At 42.7% G+C, this 16,794-nt stretch overlaps 1 protein-coding gene across 1 annotated transcript; it reads right to left on the reverse strand.

Moving 5' to 3' along the window:
* Positions 1-3,381: 3,381 nt before the first annotated feature.
* Positions 3,382-16,510, reverse strand: LOC137610475 (ovarian cancer G-protein coupled receptor 1). Its single transcript, XM_068338032.1, has 7 exons — positions 16,123-16,510; positions 7,884-8,172; positions 6,814-6,963; positions 5,215-5,348; positions 4,920-5,142; positions 3,875-4,055; positions 3,382-3,789 (listed from the first exon to the last, which is right to left on the reverse strand). Exons 2-7 carry the CDS (start codon positions 7,980-7,982, stop codon positions 3,395-3,397), a joined length of 1,182 nt encoding a protein of 393 aa, XP_068194133.1. The 5' UTR covers positions 7,983-8,172; positions 16,123-16,510; the 3' UTR covers positions 3,382-3,394.
* Between the last annotated feature and the right edge of the window lie 284 nt (positions 16,511-16,794).

A 16,794-nucleotide genomic window follows, 5' to 3' on the forward strand; every position in this document is an offset into this window, starting at 1 on the left:
CCGTCCCCTGGGGGACCTGCTGCTGTTGGGCCTGTCGACCCACCGGAAGATGGTGGCTCGGATGTGGACACTTCCTCCGGCTCATCTTCCTCTTCTGCAGACGACGATGTGGACTCCGCTGTCTCAGAGGGTATGAATGAAGTAGGCAGGACAACCAATGTTACTATTTAACAAGGATTTACTTACGAAAAAAAAAAAAAATCTCCACGGGACACAGAGCACAGAAACACATAGACCCCAACCCCCTGAGCTATGCACTCGCCACTAAAGAATAGAGCCCCAAAAGAAACTAAACCCTTTTCCCAAAATAACCCCAAAACTAACCCTAAAGTAACAGGTACCGTTGTTAATTAATGCAGGTACAATACCCTAATTAATGCAATTCTGGACAGAAATAAATGCTATGATGTTGTACAAGGTTGTCGAAACAATGCCGCAGCAAATGCGCACTGCAATCAAAGCTACAGGCAGTCCCACGAAATATTAGTGTGTGACTTTTTTTTTGGCCGGGCAGTGTATTTAAACAGCTGACAAGATAGCCCCCCTCCGGCCTCCCCCCTCCCTCCCCGCTCAGTCTGGGACGTCTGGAGCCGTCCCTTGAAGGGGGGGGTCCTGTCACAATCCGCTCCTGGTTTTCCCCTCATCCGCCCAGCTCTACCTGCCTTCCACTCCAAACTCATCAGTGCAACTGCCTTCACCTGTGTTTCCTCACCTGATTATCACCTGCCTGCTCAGTACATATACCCTCCCATTCCTCTCAGTCTCTGCCAGATTGTCTTTGTGTCATGCATAGCTCTCTCGCGTTGATCTCCGGACTGCTTCCTCGGTTATGACCCTGCCTGTCTTCGACCCGTCTTCCTCGTCTCTTGGTCAGCTTTTTTAAATCTAAGTCTGTAATTTGGACCCTGTCCCCTTTTGTCTTTTCCTGCTTTTTTCAGGTGAACGCGGAGTTCCATCGAATTACCGCTGTAAATCTTGAGGCCAAATTCATGTTCATGTTGGACCACTACACCACTAAACTGCTTGCCATCTTCCAAGCCAAGAAAGGTGCTGCTGGAGAGAGGCATCGTGCTTCCTTTTCAAAAAAAGGGCTGAATGATATGATCAATTGCAATGATTTACCAACTGCTTCACTAAATTTTGTTTCATTTTGGCAGTGTAGTCATATCTGTTATGATATTTAAAGTGAAAGGATCAAAATCTGTACTGTATCTTGTCAGCTGTTTAAATACACTGCCCGGCCAAAAAAAAAGTCACACACTCTAATATTTCGTGGGACTGCCTGTAGCTTTGATTGCAGCGCGCATTTGCTGCGGCATTGTTTCGACAACCTTGTACAACATCATAGCATTTATTTCTGTCCAGAATTGCATTAATTAGGGTATTGTACCTGCATTAATTAACAATGGTACCTGTTACTTTAGGGTTAGTTTTGGGGTTATTTTGGGAAAAAGGGTTTAGTTTCTTTTGGGGCTCTATTCTTTAGTGGCGAGTGCATAGCTCAGGGGGTTGGGGTCTATGTGTTTCTGTGCTCTGTGTACCGTGGAGATGTTTTTTTTTTTTCGTAAGTAAATCCTTGTTAAATAGTAACATTGGTTGTCCTGCCTACTTCATTCATACCCTCACAGTCTTATGTTGCGCTGGCAGCCTGACCATCAGAAGAGGGCGTAACAAAGTGTCAGTCAGTCATCTTCAGATTACCACCGCAGCGGGTCGTGGGGAGCCGGAACTTATCTTGGCGGCATAGGGGGACACTCCGGGCACAACGCCAGTGCACTGCGGAGCCACACACAAAGACATACAACCATGCACACACACACTCATTCCTACGGGCTTTTGGAGGTGGGAGGAAGCCGGAGAACCCGGAGAGAACCCACACAGATACGGGGAGAGCGTGCGAACTCCGCACAGAGCGGGACTCGAACCCGGGTCGAGGCGGCAGCGCTAACCACTGTGCCACAGTGTCTTCAATTATATTTGCTCAGTTTGTTTGGTGCTTTCTACTCAGGTTTTCCATATTGTTAAAAAAACATTTCAGTTACATGTGCTCAATTTATGTGATAATTGAACCAAATCACTTCATTCAGATGTACTTGAAAATATTACTTAGATTTACACATTACTCAGTTTTTGTTTTAACAGATTTAAGAACTTTCATATCTACTCAATATTTGTAAGTGAAAAAGTGTTTCACTGATTGAATTAAGTAACATGCAGTATTAATTTTTTGAGTGTAGTCCAGTCTTCAGGTTGCTGCATGCCAGTCTCCCAAAAGCACCTGTTTACTTGCTCTGGCATGACCTGTAGTTTATGGTGGCTTTTTACAACTTGGGACAAATAGGGTCAATTAGTACCAGTTCATTATGTTTTGTGGATGCTGACAATCATCCTGTGTGATAAAACTGTTTCAGACCTGTTACTGTGACATCTCAATGCAGGCCTGAGCATTAATCATGTTGTTCAGTGATCATGAAATGATGCTACTCCCACCAAATGGATGTTCTCTGAATAAAACACATTTAAACCAGTGATCTTTAGGGATCTTTAGTTTTAGTAAGTCATCAATGTGCACACAAAATCAGAGATACTTTACATCAAAGCATGAAAAATGGAAGCAAAAATGTGTTACTACCATGTTTGTCTCATGTTCTTAAAGAACCAGCAGGACAAAGGTCAAGCAAGCTAAACAGAGATACAGGATTGTTCATTCTTGGTGGAAGTATGCACGCTACTGCCTGTGCTTCTGGTTCAATATTGTCATTTCACAGTTAAGAGTCAAATATTTTTGCATAAACACAGGACTACAGAATCATAGGCTCAACAGAGTTTCTCCATGCTCACCCATAATATAACTTATGTCAACGTTATTGCTGGAATCCCAAGTTCATGTTGTAAAAACTTGAGCGTGCCTTCTTAATTTCCCTTCGGGGATTATAACAGTGTATTAAATTTAATTAAATCAAATGTCTATATAACCAGTCTATAGAGCACGAGTGGATGATTCATTAACTTTTTACAAACTTATTGGTTAGAACTACCCTTCATAAAGGGGTAATATATTATTAAATTTTATTGTAATACTGTAGTATTATTCAAAGAAATGGTTTTAAAAAAATGCTGACAAGATGCCCTCCACATGAACCAAACCACACTTACATGTCGAGTGTCAGGAAGACCTTCTGATGGTAAAAAGAATAGTAACAGTGTGAAACTTCCAGGTTAGTTGTCGCCTGGGGCCAGCTGCTGTATCGGAGCTCAACTTTTAGACTTGAATGATAGAAGATTAGAAGATTCTCGCTCTGGTTGCTCTGGTTTTCGCTTTTTGGTTTTCATTCATTCGCAGCTTAACTCAGCCAAGTCTGGGAATGAGTTCTTTTGGGTATTTCCACGGTTATCACACAGCTGGACTTTCTAGCTGTCCACTTATTTGTGTGTGTTTATTTTGAACCTTTAAGGGTAAGATTGATTTATCTTCAGTCTGTGTGACTAAAATTGTGTTTTTGCTCAGAGATTGTTTTCCGTTTCTCAATGTGCTGGTATGTGTGAGCAGCTCGACAGTCGGATAGCAGTTGTTCTTATCAGTGGTGACCTCTTGACAATCAGTGGCTCGGTTTGCCAGGCTGGCGTTGCCACAGCGACAGCAACAGCACAGCATTCTGGTAAGAGGCCTGAAGATGGCCGTGTAGAGGCCATGGCGGGCACTTTCACTCACAAAGCAATAGAGAGCTGGGTCAGCCACACAGTTCAGGCTGGTCAGTAACAAAGACAAGTGGTAGAAGTTAAATATTCCTGGAAAATAAAAGAGTCCATGTATTACAACAAAAAACAAATAACATTTGTCTTCATAAGTTAGATGAATTTGAAGGAGGTCCACCTGTGATGAAGCTGCAGTCCCGCTCCAGCAGGGTGCGCACTAACAAGAAGGCGTGGTAAGGAGAGAAGCAGAAGAGGAAGATGAGGATGGTGCTGCTGACTAACTGGCGGATCCTCATCTTCTGATCTGGCTTTGTTCCTGCACTCTGACCCACAGCTCGAAGGACAAACAGGTAGCTAATCTGAACAGGATAAATTAAAACATTTTTTAAAAGAATTTTTTTCACCTTTTCTTTGAACCACAACCATTTATTTCATTCTCTTTGAATTGAAACTTTATTGAAGTCATTTTATTTGTAACATAGGTTATACATCAGATATTGTTGTTCCAGGTACTCATAAAACTGGCTTTTTGTATCATTCATTTCTCCTTCTGGTTCCTGTGAAGCAGAGGTGATGAGTTATAATAAAAACTGTTCATCAGACCCATAAAATCCTTATACTGCCAGAGATCGCTTCTTGCTGGCTTTTAATTCAAGTTGAGCTGAACACCGTGAGATTATTATCTTACTGTAGACACTTTATTATATGTTCTATCTGTTCAAGCATAAAATTCACAAAACAAACATTGCTTTCTGCCAAAATTTGAATCTATAATTCTAAACTGAGATTTATTTATCTCTAATTAGTCAATAATCTAATTTAGTGGATGGAGGAATCTCACCCTCTCTTGCACATAAATGATAAAGGGATCTTGTGCATCCACATGAGAGGCAAGGCCTGTGACAATATTACAGAATCTGAAATTCTGGGCTGAACATTGGTAGAGTTGAAGGCAGGTGGAAGTGTGCTTGGTGTTGTACAGTATGATGTCACACATCCATTACAAAGAAAACAGAATAAAAGTAGAAGTCTATTCAAGCAACACAAGAGTGTTGGAGGATGGAACTTCTGCAACTTAATCAAAGTTACAACTCTCACAACATTACTAATAGCAGAATGTCAAACGCAGGAATAATAACATGTCTGACTAGCTGTAAATCAACTGAAATTAATTCAAAATTGATTTCATGCAACTGTATGATGGATTGGAACTGAATGCCCACCAAAAGAATAGCCAGCGGGAACATGAAGCCGACCGTGATGCGATAGTAGTTGATGGGATACTCCCATGATTTCATGGGGTAGTGCTCAAAGCACACTGATTGGTTCTTGCGGTCTTGGCTCAGCTCTTTGTGGTCAAAGAAAACCACGCCCAAGGAGACCTCTTTCAGCCAGATGATGGCGCTAACGAGCCACGCTGCATTCATTGAGCGGAGGGAGGTGAACCTAGAGACAGCAGGAACGGATTTCAGTGTGTTGTTTTTTAAGCTTAAACGGAATAAAACAACGCAATATTACCTTAAAGGATGAACCACAGCCAGGTAGCGATCCAGACTGATGCAGCACAGGAAACCAATGCTGATGTACATGTTCTCATAGAGCAGGAAGCCACACAGCTGACACAACCATTCCCTGTGACGCCAGTCATCATCCTGAATCAACCACAAGCATGAAAATATACATCTACATGTATATACATGTACATATAGATGTACAGTATATCCATCCATTTTCCTGACCGCTTTGTCCATTGTCGCGGGGAGCTGGAGCCTATCCCAGCTGGCTTAGGGCGTGAGGCGGTCAGTGCGCCGCAGACCTTGTACATGATGTATATGCAGATGTATATGTAACTGCCAATATCTGTACTCATGATGTAGGTTAAAAAAGTTGTGTTTTCGTTCTGGATATCTGCGTTGTCGTGTGGATGGAAGGTGAAAACGTAACAAAAAATTTGCTTTTTCAAAAAGTTCCGGCATCGTGTGGACGGGGCCTATAATGTAAGACGTGGCTTGTGTTTTGAGACGTGCTTTTTCAGCAGCTAAGTTAATTCCTTTCTGCCCACAGTATGTTATCTGAAGGTAACGGGGGGCGGCAGTGGCTCAGCGGTAGAGCAAATGTCTCGTAGACAGATTGCCCCAGCCATCGGCGGATCGAATCCCGCTCCCGCCATGATGTCACCAGGAGTGTGAGCTGATAGTGGGAGGTGTTAGCTCACCCCCCAGCCACTGCCGAGGCGCCCTTGAGCGAGGCGCAGTCCCCCCTACAAAATGCTCAAACTTGGGGCGCGTTCCGAAGCCGCTGCCTGTCACTCTGCCTCCCTGATGTGTGTAGTTTAATGTGATTGTGCTAACTGCATGCTTACAGGCCCCCTTGTGTGCTGTGTTCCGGGGATCTGCATACTTGTCAACTAACCAAGTGACTTTGTAATTTACCCTTGCGGGGATCAATAAAGTACACTTCTTCTTCTTCTAATTGTTGGTGTTAATTACGAGTTCTTATACATTTTGTAATGCAAAAAGTCACATATAAAACAAATAAACAAAAAATGTCAGGTTTAAATTAGAGAGAAAGAAGACATTTGTATTGTTGTGACATTATTTTTCTAATTAATATATTCTCAATATCATTATGTGTTGATCAGACAATGTTAACAAGCGTGTTGCATGACTCGAAGAAAAATGTAGTTGTGTTATCATTACTGTCAAGATACCACCATTAGATTTAGTTTAATAGCTTTTCTACTAATAACACGGGCAGTGAAGAAGACTGAAGTGAGTTTAATCTCTTCCTTCATTCTAAAACATTATTCAGATTCATATTTGACTTTCTACATCCAGATGATTTGAGTCTATATGCAGCACAGATGCTCCCTCTTGATGAGAAAAGGGATGTAAATCAGAGAACACTCCTTTAGGCATCTATACTGAGTCTTTTTTTAAACAGGCTTCAGGGAAGGATGAAATTGCACTGTGGTAAAAAAGAATATTTTATTCATATTATGAATAAGACTTGTGTTTTCTTCCATTTTTCTGTAAAAACGTAAAAAATCATCTGTTATCATTTAAACTGAGACACTTACGTGAAACCAAAAGAAGCAGGAGGACTAGTAAACGTTACCTGAAAGATGTACTGCAGCCAGAGTGGGAGTGAAGCCAGGTAGAGCAGGTCGGACACAGTCAGGTTGAGCAGATAAACTCCCAGCTCGTTCCTCTGCTTCAGCTGAAGGGCAGCATGGTACAGCGAGTACACATTGGAGGGAACCCCGATCTACAGTCAACATCAGTTACTTGTCACCATTTATACTGACCAGGCTCTTCTTCGTCACTCATTAATAAAACAACAATAAACATTAAAAAAACATTTGAGGTTCAATGTGTTTAAAGTTGAATGAAGTTCATGATTATGGTAAATAAATGTCAGGTTGGGAATAAAACTCCACTTTTAAAGATGTTAAGACATACAGACATGTTAATCTGATGGTTCAGCCGTCTGCCGTATTTCACTACATGAAGAGTACACCAGTGCAATTCTTTAAAGTTTGTCTTAGATTTTCTCTTTTCATCAGCATTTTCAACATCATTTATGATCCAGTTACATAGCCTTTAAATTATAAAAGTTTATAGTTTTCCTTAACCTTCAGAAATATTTTAATTTCTCCCATAATATCTACTGTTTGCCTTTCATGAAATAACATTTGACCAAGGTCTAAACTCAACAAGCAGGACTTCCTGATGAAGAGATCTCAACTGTACCTCAACGGAAGCTTCAAACAAATTCCAAGGTCTAAACTCCATAAGCAGGACTCCCTGATGAAGAGATCTCAACTGTACCTAAACGGAAGCTTCAAACAAAGTCTTAAACAAATGACAAATATTCCATATCCATTCCAATATCCATTCTTGCCATGATGACAAGAATATGAGACACACCTTTAGGACTGATAGGGCTCTATAGTGGTGAAACAAAGAGACAGACATGCACGACTGCTGCACAGGATGTGACTCACTTCAGGTCTAACTTCTCTGGACTAAAGGAATGGAGACGGGTAGATATGTATCACCCACAGTCATGACACCATCATGACTTCTTTTGGCAACAAGCGTCATGTTTTTTAATGGAATTTTCATCAGAAATTCAGACACCTAAAAGGTTTGATTTTCAGGCACTGACGATATGCTCACACTTACCAGCAGTACGAGTATGTAGACACATGAGAAGAGATACTGGTGGATCTCGTGGCTGATGGTACAGTTAATCACATCCTCCTCAGACATGGTGAACACCATCACACCCCATTCACACTCACACTACTTCACTTTAATACTCTCATAAGTGTTTTCAGACATGTCCATACATACACTTAAACACACACACACACAAATCTACTCTAATGCTGGCTGAGGCACTCAGCGATGGATTAACCATGTCTCATGAGGTTGTTTGTCTCCACTTGGATCGTCCACTTTGATGTGATCCCTGTGGAACACAGAAGAATCGGATTTAATTCAGGTCATGGGTACAATTATAATGTACACAGATCATCTCAAGGGTGGAACCAGGGATGGGCCAGAGGGGCACTGGAGTAGAGATGAGATGACTAGAGAGAACATTGCCATAGTTGTCCCAAATGAACCACAAGCATGTTACGTCACAGCATTCCTTGAGAGTCCAGATAAATCTTACCCTTAACTCTGATAAAACCAGGTGCCGGGAATAAATACAGATTTATACAAAGTGTGTTTTATCTAAAATAATGAAGTGAGATGAAGTGAGGTTTTTCTTTTATACTGCTGGTGACTCAACATCCAGACTCACTGAGCTCCTCTCTCCTCCTTCTTTCTGACCCTCTCTGTTACTCCTCCTCCTCTCCGATCTCTCTCCTAGTCTCCAATCACACCCTACTAACTAAACTTCTTCCCTGGAGCCTCTGTGTTCAATGTCCTCACAGGTTCTCTCAGGTTCACCCCTTATCCGCCCATCCGCTAGGGACCTGCTCCTCTCATCCCACCAGTATCACTATCGGCTGGGGTCCTACTGCCTTTCTTCCTCCATGCCACCATACTGTCCCACCCCTGATCTGCCCATCCACTGTGGACCTGCTCCTCCAAGCCTACCAGTATCACCCCTCATCTATCTATCGACTGGTCCTGCTGCCTTTCTTCCTCGGTGCCACCATACAGTCATCCTTGCAGCTGAAATTATGCCTTGAATTTACCAACTACATGACGGGGAACATATATTGAAGGCAACAGCCCAGGAGTCGATGAACACATCCTGACTTTCCTGTCCCCAATTCAGTGCCTGCATCAAATCATCAAACTATAACCATAAACACACTGACTCCATCTAGCCTATTTGCCACTCTCTCTCTGTCTCTCTATTTCTCTTACCCTGTTCTTATCATAATTTTATCTGGTTTCCAACCAACCAGTCAAGGCAGATGACCATCCAAAAGAGTCTGGGTCCTGCCCGGAGTTACTTCCTCAACGAAAGTTTTTCCCCACCACTGTCACTTATGCTTTCTCTGGAGGGTTCAGTTGGGTTTTTCCGTCTGTTAAAGTGCTTTGAAATGTCTGTTACCATGATTAAGCACTATATAAATAAACTTGATTGATTGATTGATGACTTGGTGAGATGTTCTCGAGAGATGTGTTTCAGTCAACCAATGTTTGGTTACATTGTGTTCATACTGTACCGTGTTACACCACAAGCGGTCCAGAACATTAGGTTTGACTGAGGAACCCATAGATTTAAGTCTAGTAGCAGAATTTGGAGCAACATCCAGACCTGTTCAGATCTTTATGGTATTTTAAGACACACAGGGGGCGGCAGCAGCTCAGTCTTCAGTCTGGAAGTCGCCGGTTCAAGAGCCGGGTGGGCTAAAACATTTGGAAAATAAGCTGGCAGTGGAAGGTGTCAGACTTCCTGCTCAAAAACATGAAAATTGTTGGAACAGTTATGACACTCTATAATTATGTTAACTGGAAAGTCCATGTGGATGAAGTGAAGAGCAGATGAAGCCCCACGAAGCATTGAAGCTGTTCATCTTCATCCCAATCGGTTCACTGCAGTTCGAAGTTTCATGAGGCGTCATTTGCTCTGGTACGACATCTACTGGATGCTAAAATATCAGTTAGCATGAGTTTGAAGTGTGTGGCATTTTGCAGAAAGCCTATGAATAAAAACATCAGCAAAATAAGGAAGTATGCAAAACGTGTATATTTTAGTGATGGCAGTACACTGTGTGTGTGTGTGTGTGTGTGTGTGTGTGTGTGTGTGTGTGTGTGTGTGTGTGTGTGTGTGTGTGTGTGTGTGTGTGTGTGTGTGTGTGTGTGTAAAAAATAAAAAAAATCAAACAAACTATTAATAATTCCAATGGAGAAATTAATTTTGTTTAACTCCAAATGCTTGCACATGTATACAGTTTACACACACAGCGCGCGCGCGCACACACAACACACACACACACACACACACACACACACACACAGTGTACTGCGATCACTAAAATATACACGTTTTGCATACTTCCTTATTTTGCTGACAGACACTGCAGTTTGGAAAATGATCATTTGGACATGACGAAAATGAAGATACAGTAAACATATACAGTGAGGGGAGGGTGGTTGGGGTATGGATAATCTTCTTTTGGCTTTTCCCTTCAGGGATCGCCACAGCGAATTAGTTGCCTCCATCTAACCCTGTCTTCTGCATCCTATTCTCTCACACCAACTACCTTCACGTCGTCTTTCACTACATCCATAAATCTCCTCTTTGGTCTTCCTCTAGGCTTCCTGTCTGGCAGTTCATAACTCAGCATCCTTCTACCAATATATTCACTATCTCTCCTCTGGACAAGTCCAAATCATCTCACTCTGGCCTCTCTGACTTTATCTCCAAAACCTCTAACATGTGCTGTCCCTCTAATGTACTCATTACTGATCCTATCCATCCTGGTCACTCCCAAAGAGCACCTCAGCATCTTCATCTCTAATATCTCCAGCTCTGTCTCCTGTCTTTTCCTCAGTGACACTGTCTCTAGACCAAACAACATCTCTGGTCTCGAACAGTTTTGCACACCTTTCCTTTCATTTTAGCTGAAACTCTTCTATCACACATCACACCTGACACTTTTCTCCACCCGTTCCATCCTGCCTGTACATGCTTCGTCACCTCTTTTCCACACTCTCCATTGCTCTGGACTGTTGACCCTAAGTACAGTATTTTCCACACTATAAGGTGCACTAGACTATAAGGCGCACCCTCAATAATCTGTTTTATAATTTATTTCATATATAAGGTGCACCGGATTATAAGGCGCCCACAATAAAAAATAAATAAAATTTATTTATTTAACTGCAATGGCTGTAGTTGCGAAATCCGTCCACTAGATAGACCCGCGCTGCTCAGGCAGTCATGATTACATTCTTGACTTCCTGACTACCTTTGAATGGCCCCCTATTATTATGTCAATAAGCCATTCTGAGCCTCATCAAGGAAACCTGGGGCCTGTACCATAAAGCTTGATGAACCTAGCCAGGCTTCCTCGTACTTATCTGGCTTCACTTACCGAGACATCTGCCCTCCGGATTTTCGGTACCATAAAACCGGCTATCAACTCACTAATGCAATTCAGGCATGTCCACTCTAGATCTCTGCGTGCTCACATAAAAAGGGCGGAGGTTGCTGCATGCAACCAATCGCAAACATGCAACAAACCGGCCTGAGCCACATATTTCCCAACGGAGGAGCGAACAATAATAATTAATAAACACGAGCAATACAAATCAATAATCCAGGCAAAAAGCAACAGTTGCAGCTGCCAAATGGCGCAAGGATCGCTGGCACAAAATCACCAACTGTGTCAATGCGGAAGTTAGTGCCATTATAATATTACTTCCCCACTATGACTGCACTTGTATATCTGACTACAGTAACATTTGTGTGTTCCAAAAATGTATGTGTATACGACATTTTTCGTTGTGGCATGTGATTGTAGCCCCTGCGACTTTATGAATGGCCCTACATACTGTGTTCTTCCCAAGGTTTTTCAGCATCACCAACAGAATACATAAAAGTACCTATGAATGAATGAATCAATCCATGATTTACTTAAACAAATAATTCATTAATGGCATTTTATCTGTGGATTGTTTGTAACCCATCCAACGAGGGATTTAAGGACATCATAATAATTACGAACATTACTAAGAAATATATTAACTGTGGCAAAAAACCTCAGTGCAATGCACACTGTCTGCGGGACTGTCAGCGCGTGGTTGCGGTGCGTTACATTACTGATGTAAGGCTCCAGCAGCTGACAGATGTAATGTAACCCCTCTCCCCAAAACCTGTACCTTTCGTACAGTGATCAGTGAATTTGAATGGATTACAGTGATCTCTAAATATTCTCTCGCGCCTGAGCGCTCTTCACACAAGCTGCGCACCAAGATCCACCGGGTTCTCATAAAACGGACAGCCCATTTTCCAAGAGAACTGATTGGTCAGTAGGTGGGGCTGTTATACCCGCTGAGCTCTGATTGGTCAGTAGGTGGGGCTGTTATACCTGCTGAGCTCTTATCCTGAACTTATCCTGCTCCGGAGCAGGTTAGGTGTTCAGCATAGGTTACGTAGCCTGATAGAAAGTCAGCCACCTTTATGGTACCGAAAAGCCATGGTTAAGCATGAAGTTATCTCACTAAGCCATAATCCAGCTTTATGGTACAGGCCTCTGATCACTTGATCACTTTGCCATCTTAGAAAGAAGACAACATGCATATTAAAAAACCTGACATTAAAAACTGGTTAAATTCATTAAGAGTGCAGTCAGTGCGAACAGAGCGGATTATTTCCTGATCTGAAGTTCGAAGCAAATATTTAAGCTCCGACGTTTGTCTTCGTGTATTAAATATTGTTTCTATCGATCGGTAGTCCAGTCGGAGGTGAGGTGCAGCTATTTGCTGCTGTGTGTCGTAAACAATTTTTTAACTAGTTTTTAATGTCAGGCTGCTAATTTACTGGCAAATATGACACTATTTTACTCCTGGAACTGACTTTAACGTCGGTGTCTCACCGCCGTGAATCTCAACGCAAGTCGCTGCAGACAGAATATACAAGCCTGAATGCGCCCCTCCGCCGCCCTCCCAACTACATTTGTAAATCAATGCAGCACACCTGACACCTTTGTCTAGCAGTGACTCTGCTCTTGAAATTTCAGAAAAGGCTGGAAGTTCAGCTTTGAGGGTCTTTCATTCACCTTTACGCCAGTTTCTCTGTGTGCTTCCACAGACTAATAGAATGGACCGTCAATAGATTCCAGCTGACAGCACAATGGCATTTTTAAGACCAATTAAGTTTAAACTGGGTTCTGACACCAAATAGTTAGGAAATACTGAAATCAGTCAGTCAAACTTTATTAATAGAATTGTTGAAAGTTCCTTATGATTTGCTACGTAATCACCGATTCTCCTACAGTCTGCTCTGCCGTCTGAGAGCAGATCAGTCAGAGCCGGGACTTTGGTGACGCCCCTTGACTACCGTTGTTAAGGGGCGTAGGCCCGAGTGCCTTGTGAGGGTGCTCCTCTGGTGGCGGAGTGCGGCATGACTGGCAGCCAGACTGCCGGCTTTTTTTCAGCGATCATGTTTTTAACCAATATTAATATGAATATTAATCCATATACTGTATAAGACGCACCAGATTATAAGGCGCAGTACGGGTTTATGAGAAAATTTTAGGTTTTTAGGTGCGCCTTATAGTGCGGAAAATATGGTACTTAAAATCCTCCACCTTCTTGTTCTCCCTGTAACCTTACTCTTCCACTTGGGTCCCTGTCATTCACACACATGTACTCTGTCTTACTGCAGCTAACCTTCATTCCTCTTCTTTCCAGGACAAACCTCCGCCTCTCTAGCTTTTCCTCCACCTATTCTCTGCTCTCACTACAGATCACAATGTCATCTGCAAACATCATAGTCCATGGAGATTCCTGTCTAACCTCGTCTGTCAGCCTGTCCATCACCATAGCGAACAAGAAGGGGCTCAGAGCTGATCCCTGATGCAGTCCCACCTCGACCTTGAACTCCTCTGTAACAGCTACAGCGCACCTCACCACTGTCTTACAATCCTCATCCATGTCCTGCACGACTCTAACATAATTCTCTGCCACTCCAGACTTCCTCATACAAAACCACAGTTCCTCTCTGGGAACCCTGTCATAAGCTTTCTCCTGGTCTACAAAAACACAATGCAGCTCCCTCTGGCCTTCTCCATACTTCTCTATCAACATCCTCAAAGTAAATACTGCATCTATGGTACTATTTTTTTTGGCATAAAACCATATTTCTGCTCACAAATGCTCACTTCTGCCCTTAGTCTAGCTTCAACTACTCTTGCATAACTTCATTGTACTGTATGGCTCATCAGCTTTATTCTTCTGTAGCTGCCACAACTCTGCACTTCTCCCTTGTTCTTAATGGGCACCAGCACACTTCTCCTCCATTCCTCAGGCATCTTCTCTCCAAGATCCTGTTGAACAACCCAGTCAAAAACTCTATTGCCACCTCTCCAAGACACTTCCACTTCTCTTCAAAGTACTCTTGCCATCTTCCCAATAGACTACTGGCACCAGTCTTCTCTGTCTTGCCAACCTGTATAGATCAGTCTCTCCCTCCTTACTGTCTAACCTAGCATGCAAGTCATCATAAGCCCCTTGTTTGGCCTTTGCTATCTCTACTTTCACCTTATGCTACATCTCCCTGTACTCCTGTCTACTCTCCTCAGTCCTCTCAGTGTCCCACTTCTTAACCATTTCTCTGTATACACTCCTGTACCTCCTCATTCCACCACCAAGTCTCCTTATCTACTTTCCTTCCAGATGACACACCAAGTACTCTCCTACCTGTCTCCCTGATCACATTAGCTGTAGTTTTCCAGTCATCTGGAAGCGCCTCCTGAACCCCTAGAGCCTGTCTTAACTCCTTCCTACAAGTCCAATCAAATTCAATCCAAACTTTATTTGTTGAGCACTTTACCACAACCGCAGTCGACCAAAGTGCTGTACAGGCAAATGAATAAAAAAGAACAAACATTATAGATAAAAGACAAAATGGCTCAAATATTATAAGTAAAGTTAATCAACTAAAAACACAAAACATAAAATATGGATAAAAACAAAAGCAAATAATCAGAGCAATAAAAAGTCAGATAAAAAAGATAAGACAAAATAAAATGAGGTGTCTATCTGGATGTTAAAAGCCAAGGAGAAGAGGTAGGTCTTCACACGAGATTTAAAAACAGACAGAGAAGAGGCCTGTCTGATTTGCTGAGGCAGATTATTCCACAATTTGGGTGCCACAACAGCAAAGGCACGGTCCCCTCTGAGCTTCTGTTTGGTTTTAGGCACATTCAGGAGCAGCTGATCAGCTGACCTGAGAGAGCGAGCAGGTACATAGCGGTGAAGAAGCTCAGAGAGGTAAGGTGGGGCAAGGGCATTCAGGGATTTAAAAGTAAATAAAATAATTTTAAAATGGATTCTAAAATGTATGGGCAGCCAGTGGAGTGAGGCTAAAATGGGGGTAATGTGCTCATGTTTACGGGTGCTGGTCAACAGACGTGCAGCAGCGTTTTGGACCATCTGGAGACGGGAGATGGAAGAAGCACTAACCCCCACATAAAGAGAATTGCAATAGTTCAGCCTAGTGGTGACAAAGGCGTGGATGACAGTTTCGAAGTGTTGCCTCGAAAGAATAGGTTTTATTCTGGCCAGCTGCCTCAAATGATAAAAGCTGGAGTTCACTACTGCCCTGATCTGGCTGTCTAGCTTGAGACCTGAGTCCATTTTTACCCCAAGATTAGTGATGGCTGGCCTGCAATACTCTTCCTTTTTCTGCTCCCACCATTTTTTACTCTGCTCTGCCTTTGCCCTTTTCATTTTCCTCACCACTAGTGTCATCCTACACACCACCATCCCATGGTTTGGCTACACTCATGCCTACCACTACTTTGCAGTCACTGATCTCCTTCCGATTACACCGTCCACACAAGATGTTGTCTAATTGTGTGCTTCTACCTCCACTCTCATAGGTCACCCTATGTTCCTGCCTCTTCTGGAAAAAGTATTCACTATAGCCGTTTCCATCCTCTTTGAAAAGTCAACCACCTGTCCTGCATTCCTCTCCTGGATACCAAACCTGCCCGTCACCTCTTCATCACGTTTGTTTCCTGCACCAACATGTCCATTGACATCTGCACCAATGACAACTCTCTTACTTCTAGGTATGCTCTGCATCACTTCATCAAAGTCCAACCAGAATTTCTCATTTTTCTCCAGTTCACAACCTACCTGTGGAGCATACCCACTAAGAACATTGAACATCACACCTTTGATTTATAGCTTCAGACTTATCTCTATCTGACACTCTTTTTACCTTATACTTTTGGTGTTCCTCTTTTTTCTTCCTACGAACACACCTTCCTCCTCTCCTTCGACCAACAGTAGTCCAATTTCCACCAGCACCCTGGAACAGCACCGATGGCGGTTGTTGTTAATCCGGGCCTCAACCGATCTGCTATGGAAGTCATAGATTTGATTTGCATGTTTGATTTGGTAAAAGTTTTATGTCGATTCCCCTTCCTGACACAACCCTCTGTATTTATCTGGGCTTGGGACCGGCACAATAAGACACTGGCTCTTGCCCTCTTGTGACCACATTTAGGGTATGGACATTGATTGTGCTTTTGTGACGTAGAGGTATAGCCAGTGATTATGCTTGGATCATATCATTGCTTTTTATTGAAAAACAACATTTTTGTCCACTGTGGCAGGTCTTAAGTGATTTCTTTTTTTATTTCGACAATCTTTCCCCTGCGTCAGACACCCATCTTATATTGTTGTCAAAATTTGTGGCACAAACCGAACCCCTATGTGAATCAGGCCATGTCCACACATAGTCACATAAGTGCGTTGATCAACACGTTTAATAAGCAGGACAACTCCGAAAATAGGACCGGAACGTGTGGAAATTCATGACATTCCTCCTGGAGGACTACCTCCATCGCAGGCAGCACAGTCTGACCCAGAACTGACGTCGGCGAGGAAC

This window comes from Antennarius striatus, chromosome 17 (assembly GCF_040054535.1).
Source record: "Antennarius striatus isolate MH-2024 chromosome 17, ASM4005453v1, whole genome shotgun sequence".
NCBI classification, from domain to species: Eukaryota; Metazoa; Chordata; class Actinopteri; order Lophiiformes; family Antennariidae; genus Antennarius; species Antennarius striatus.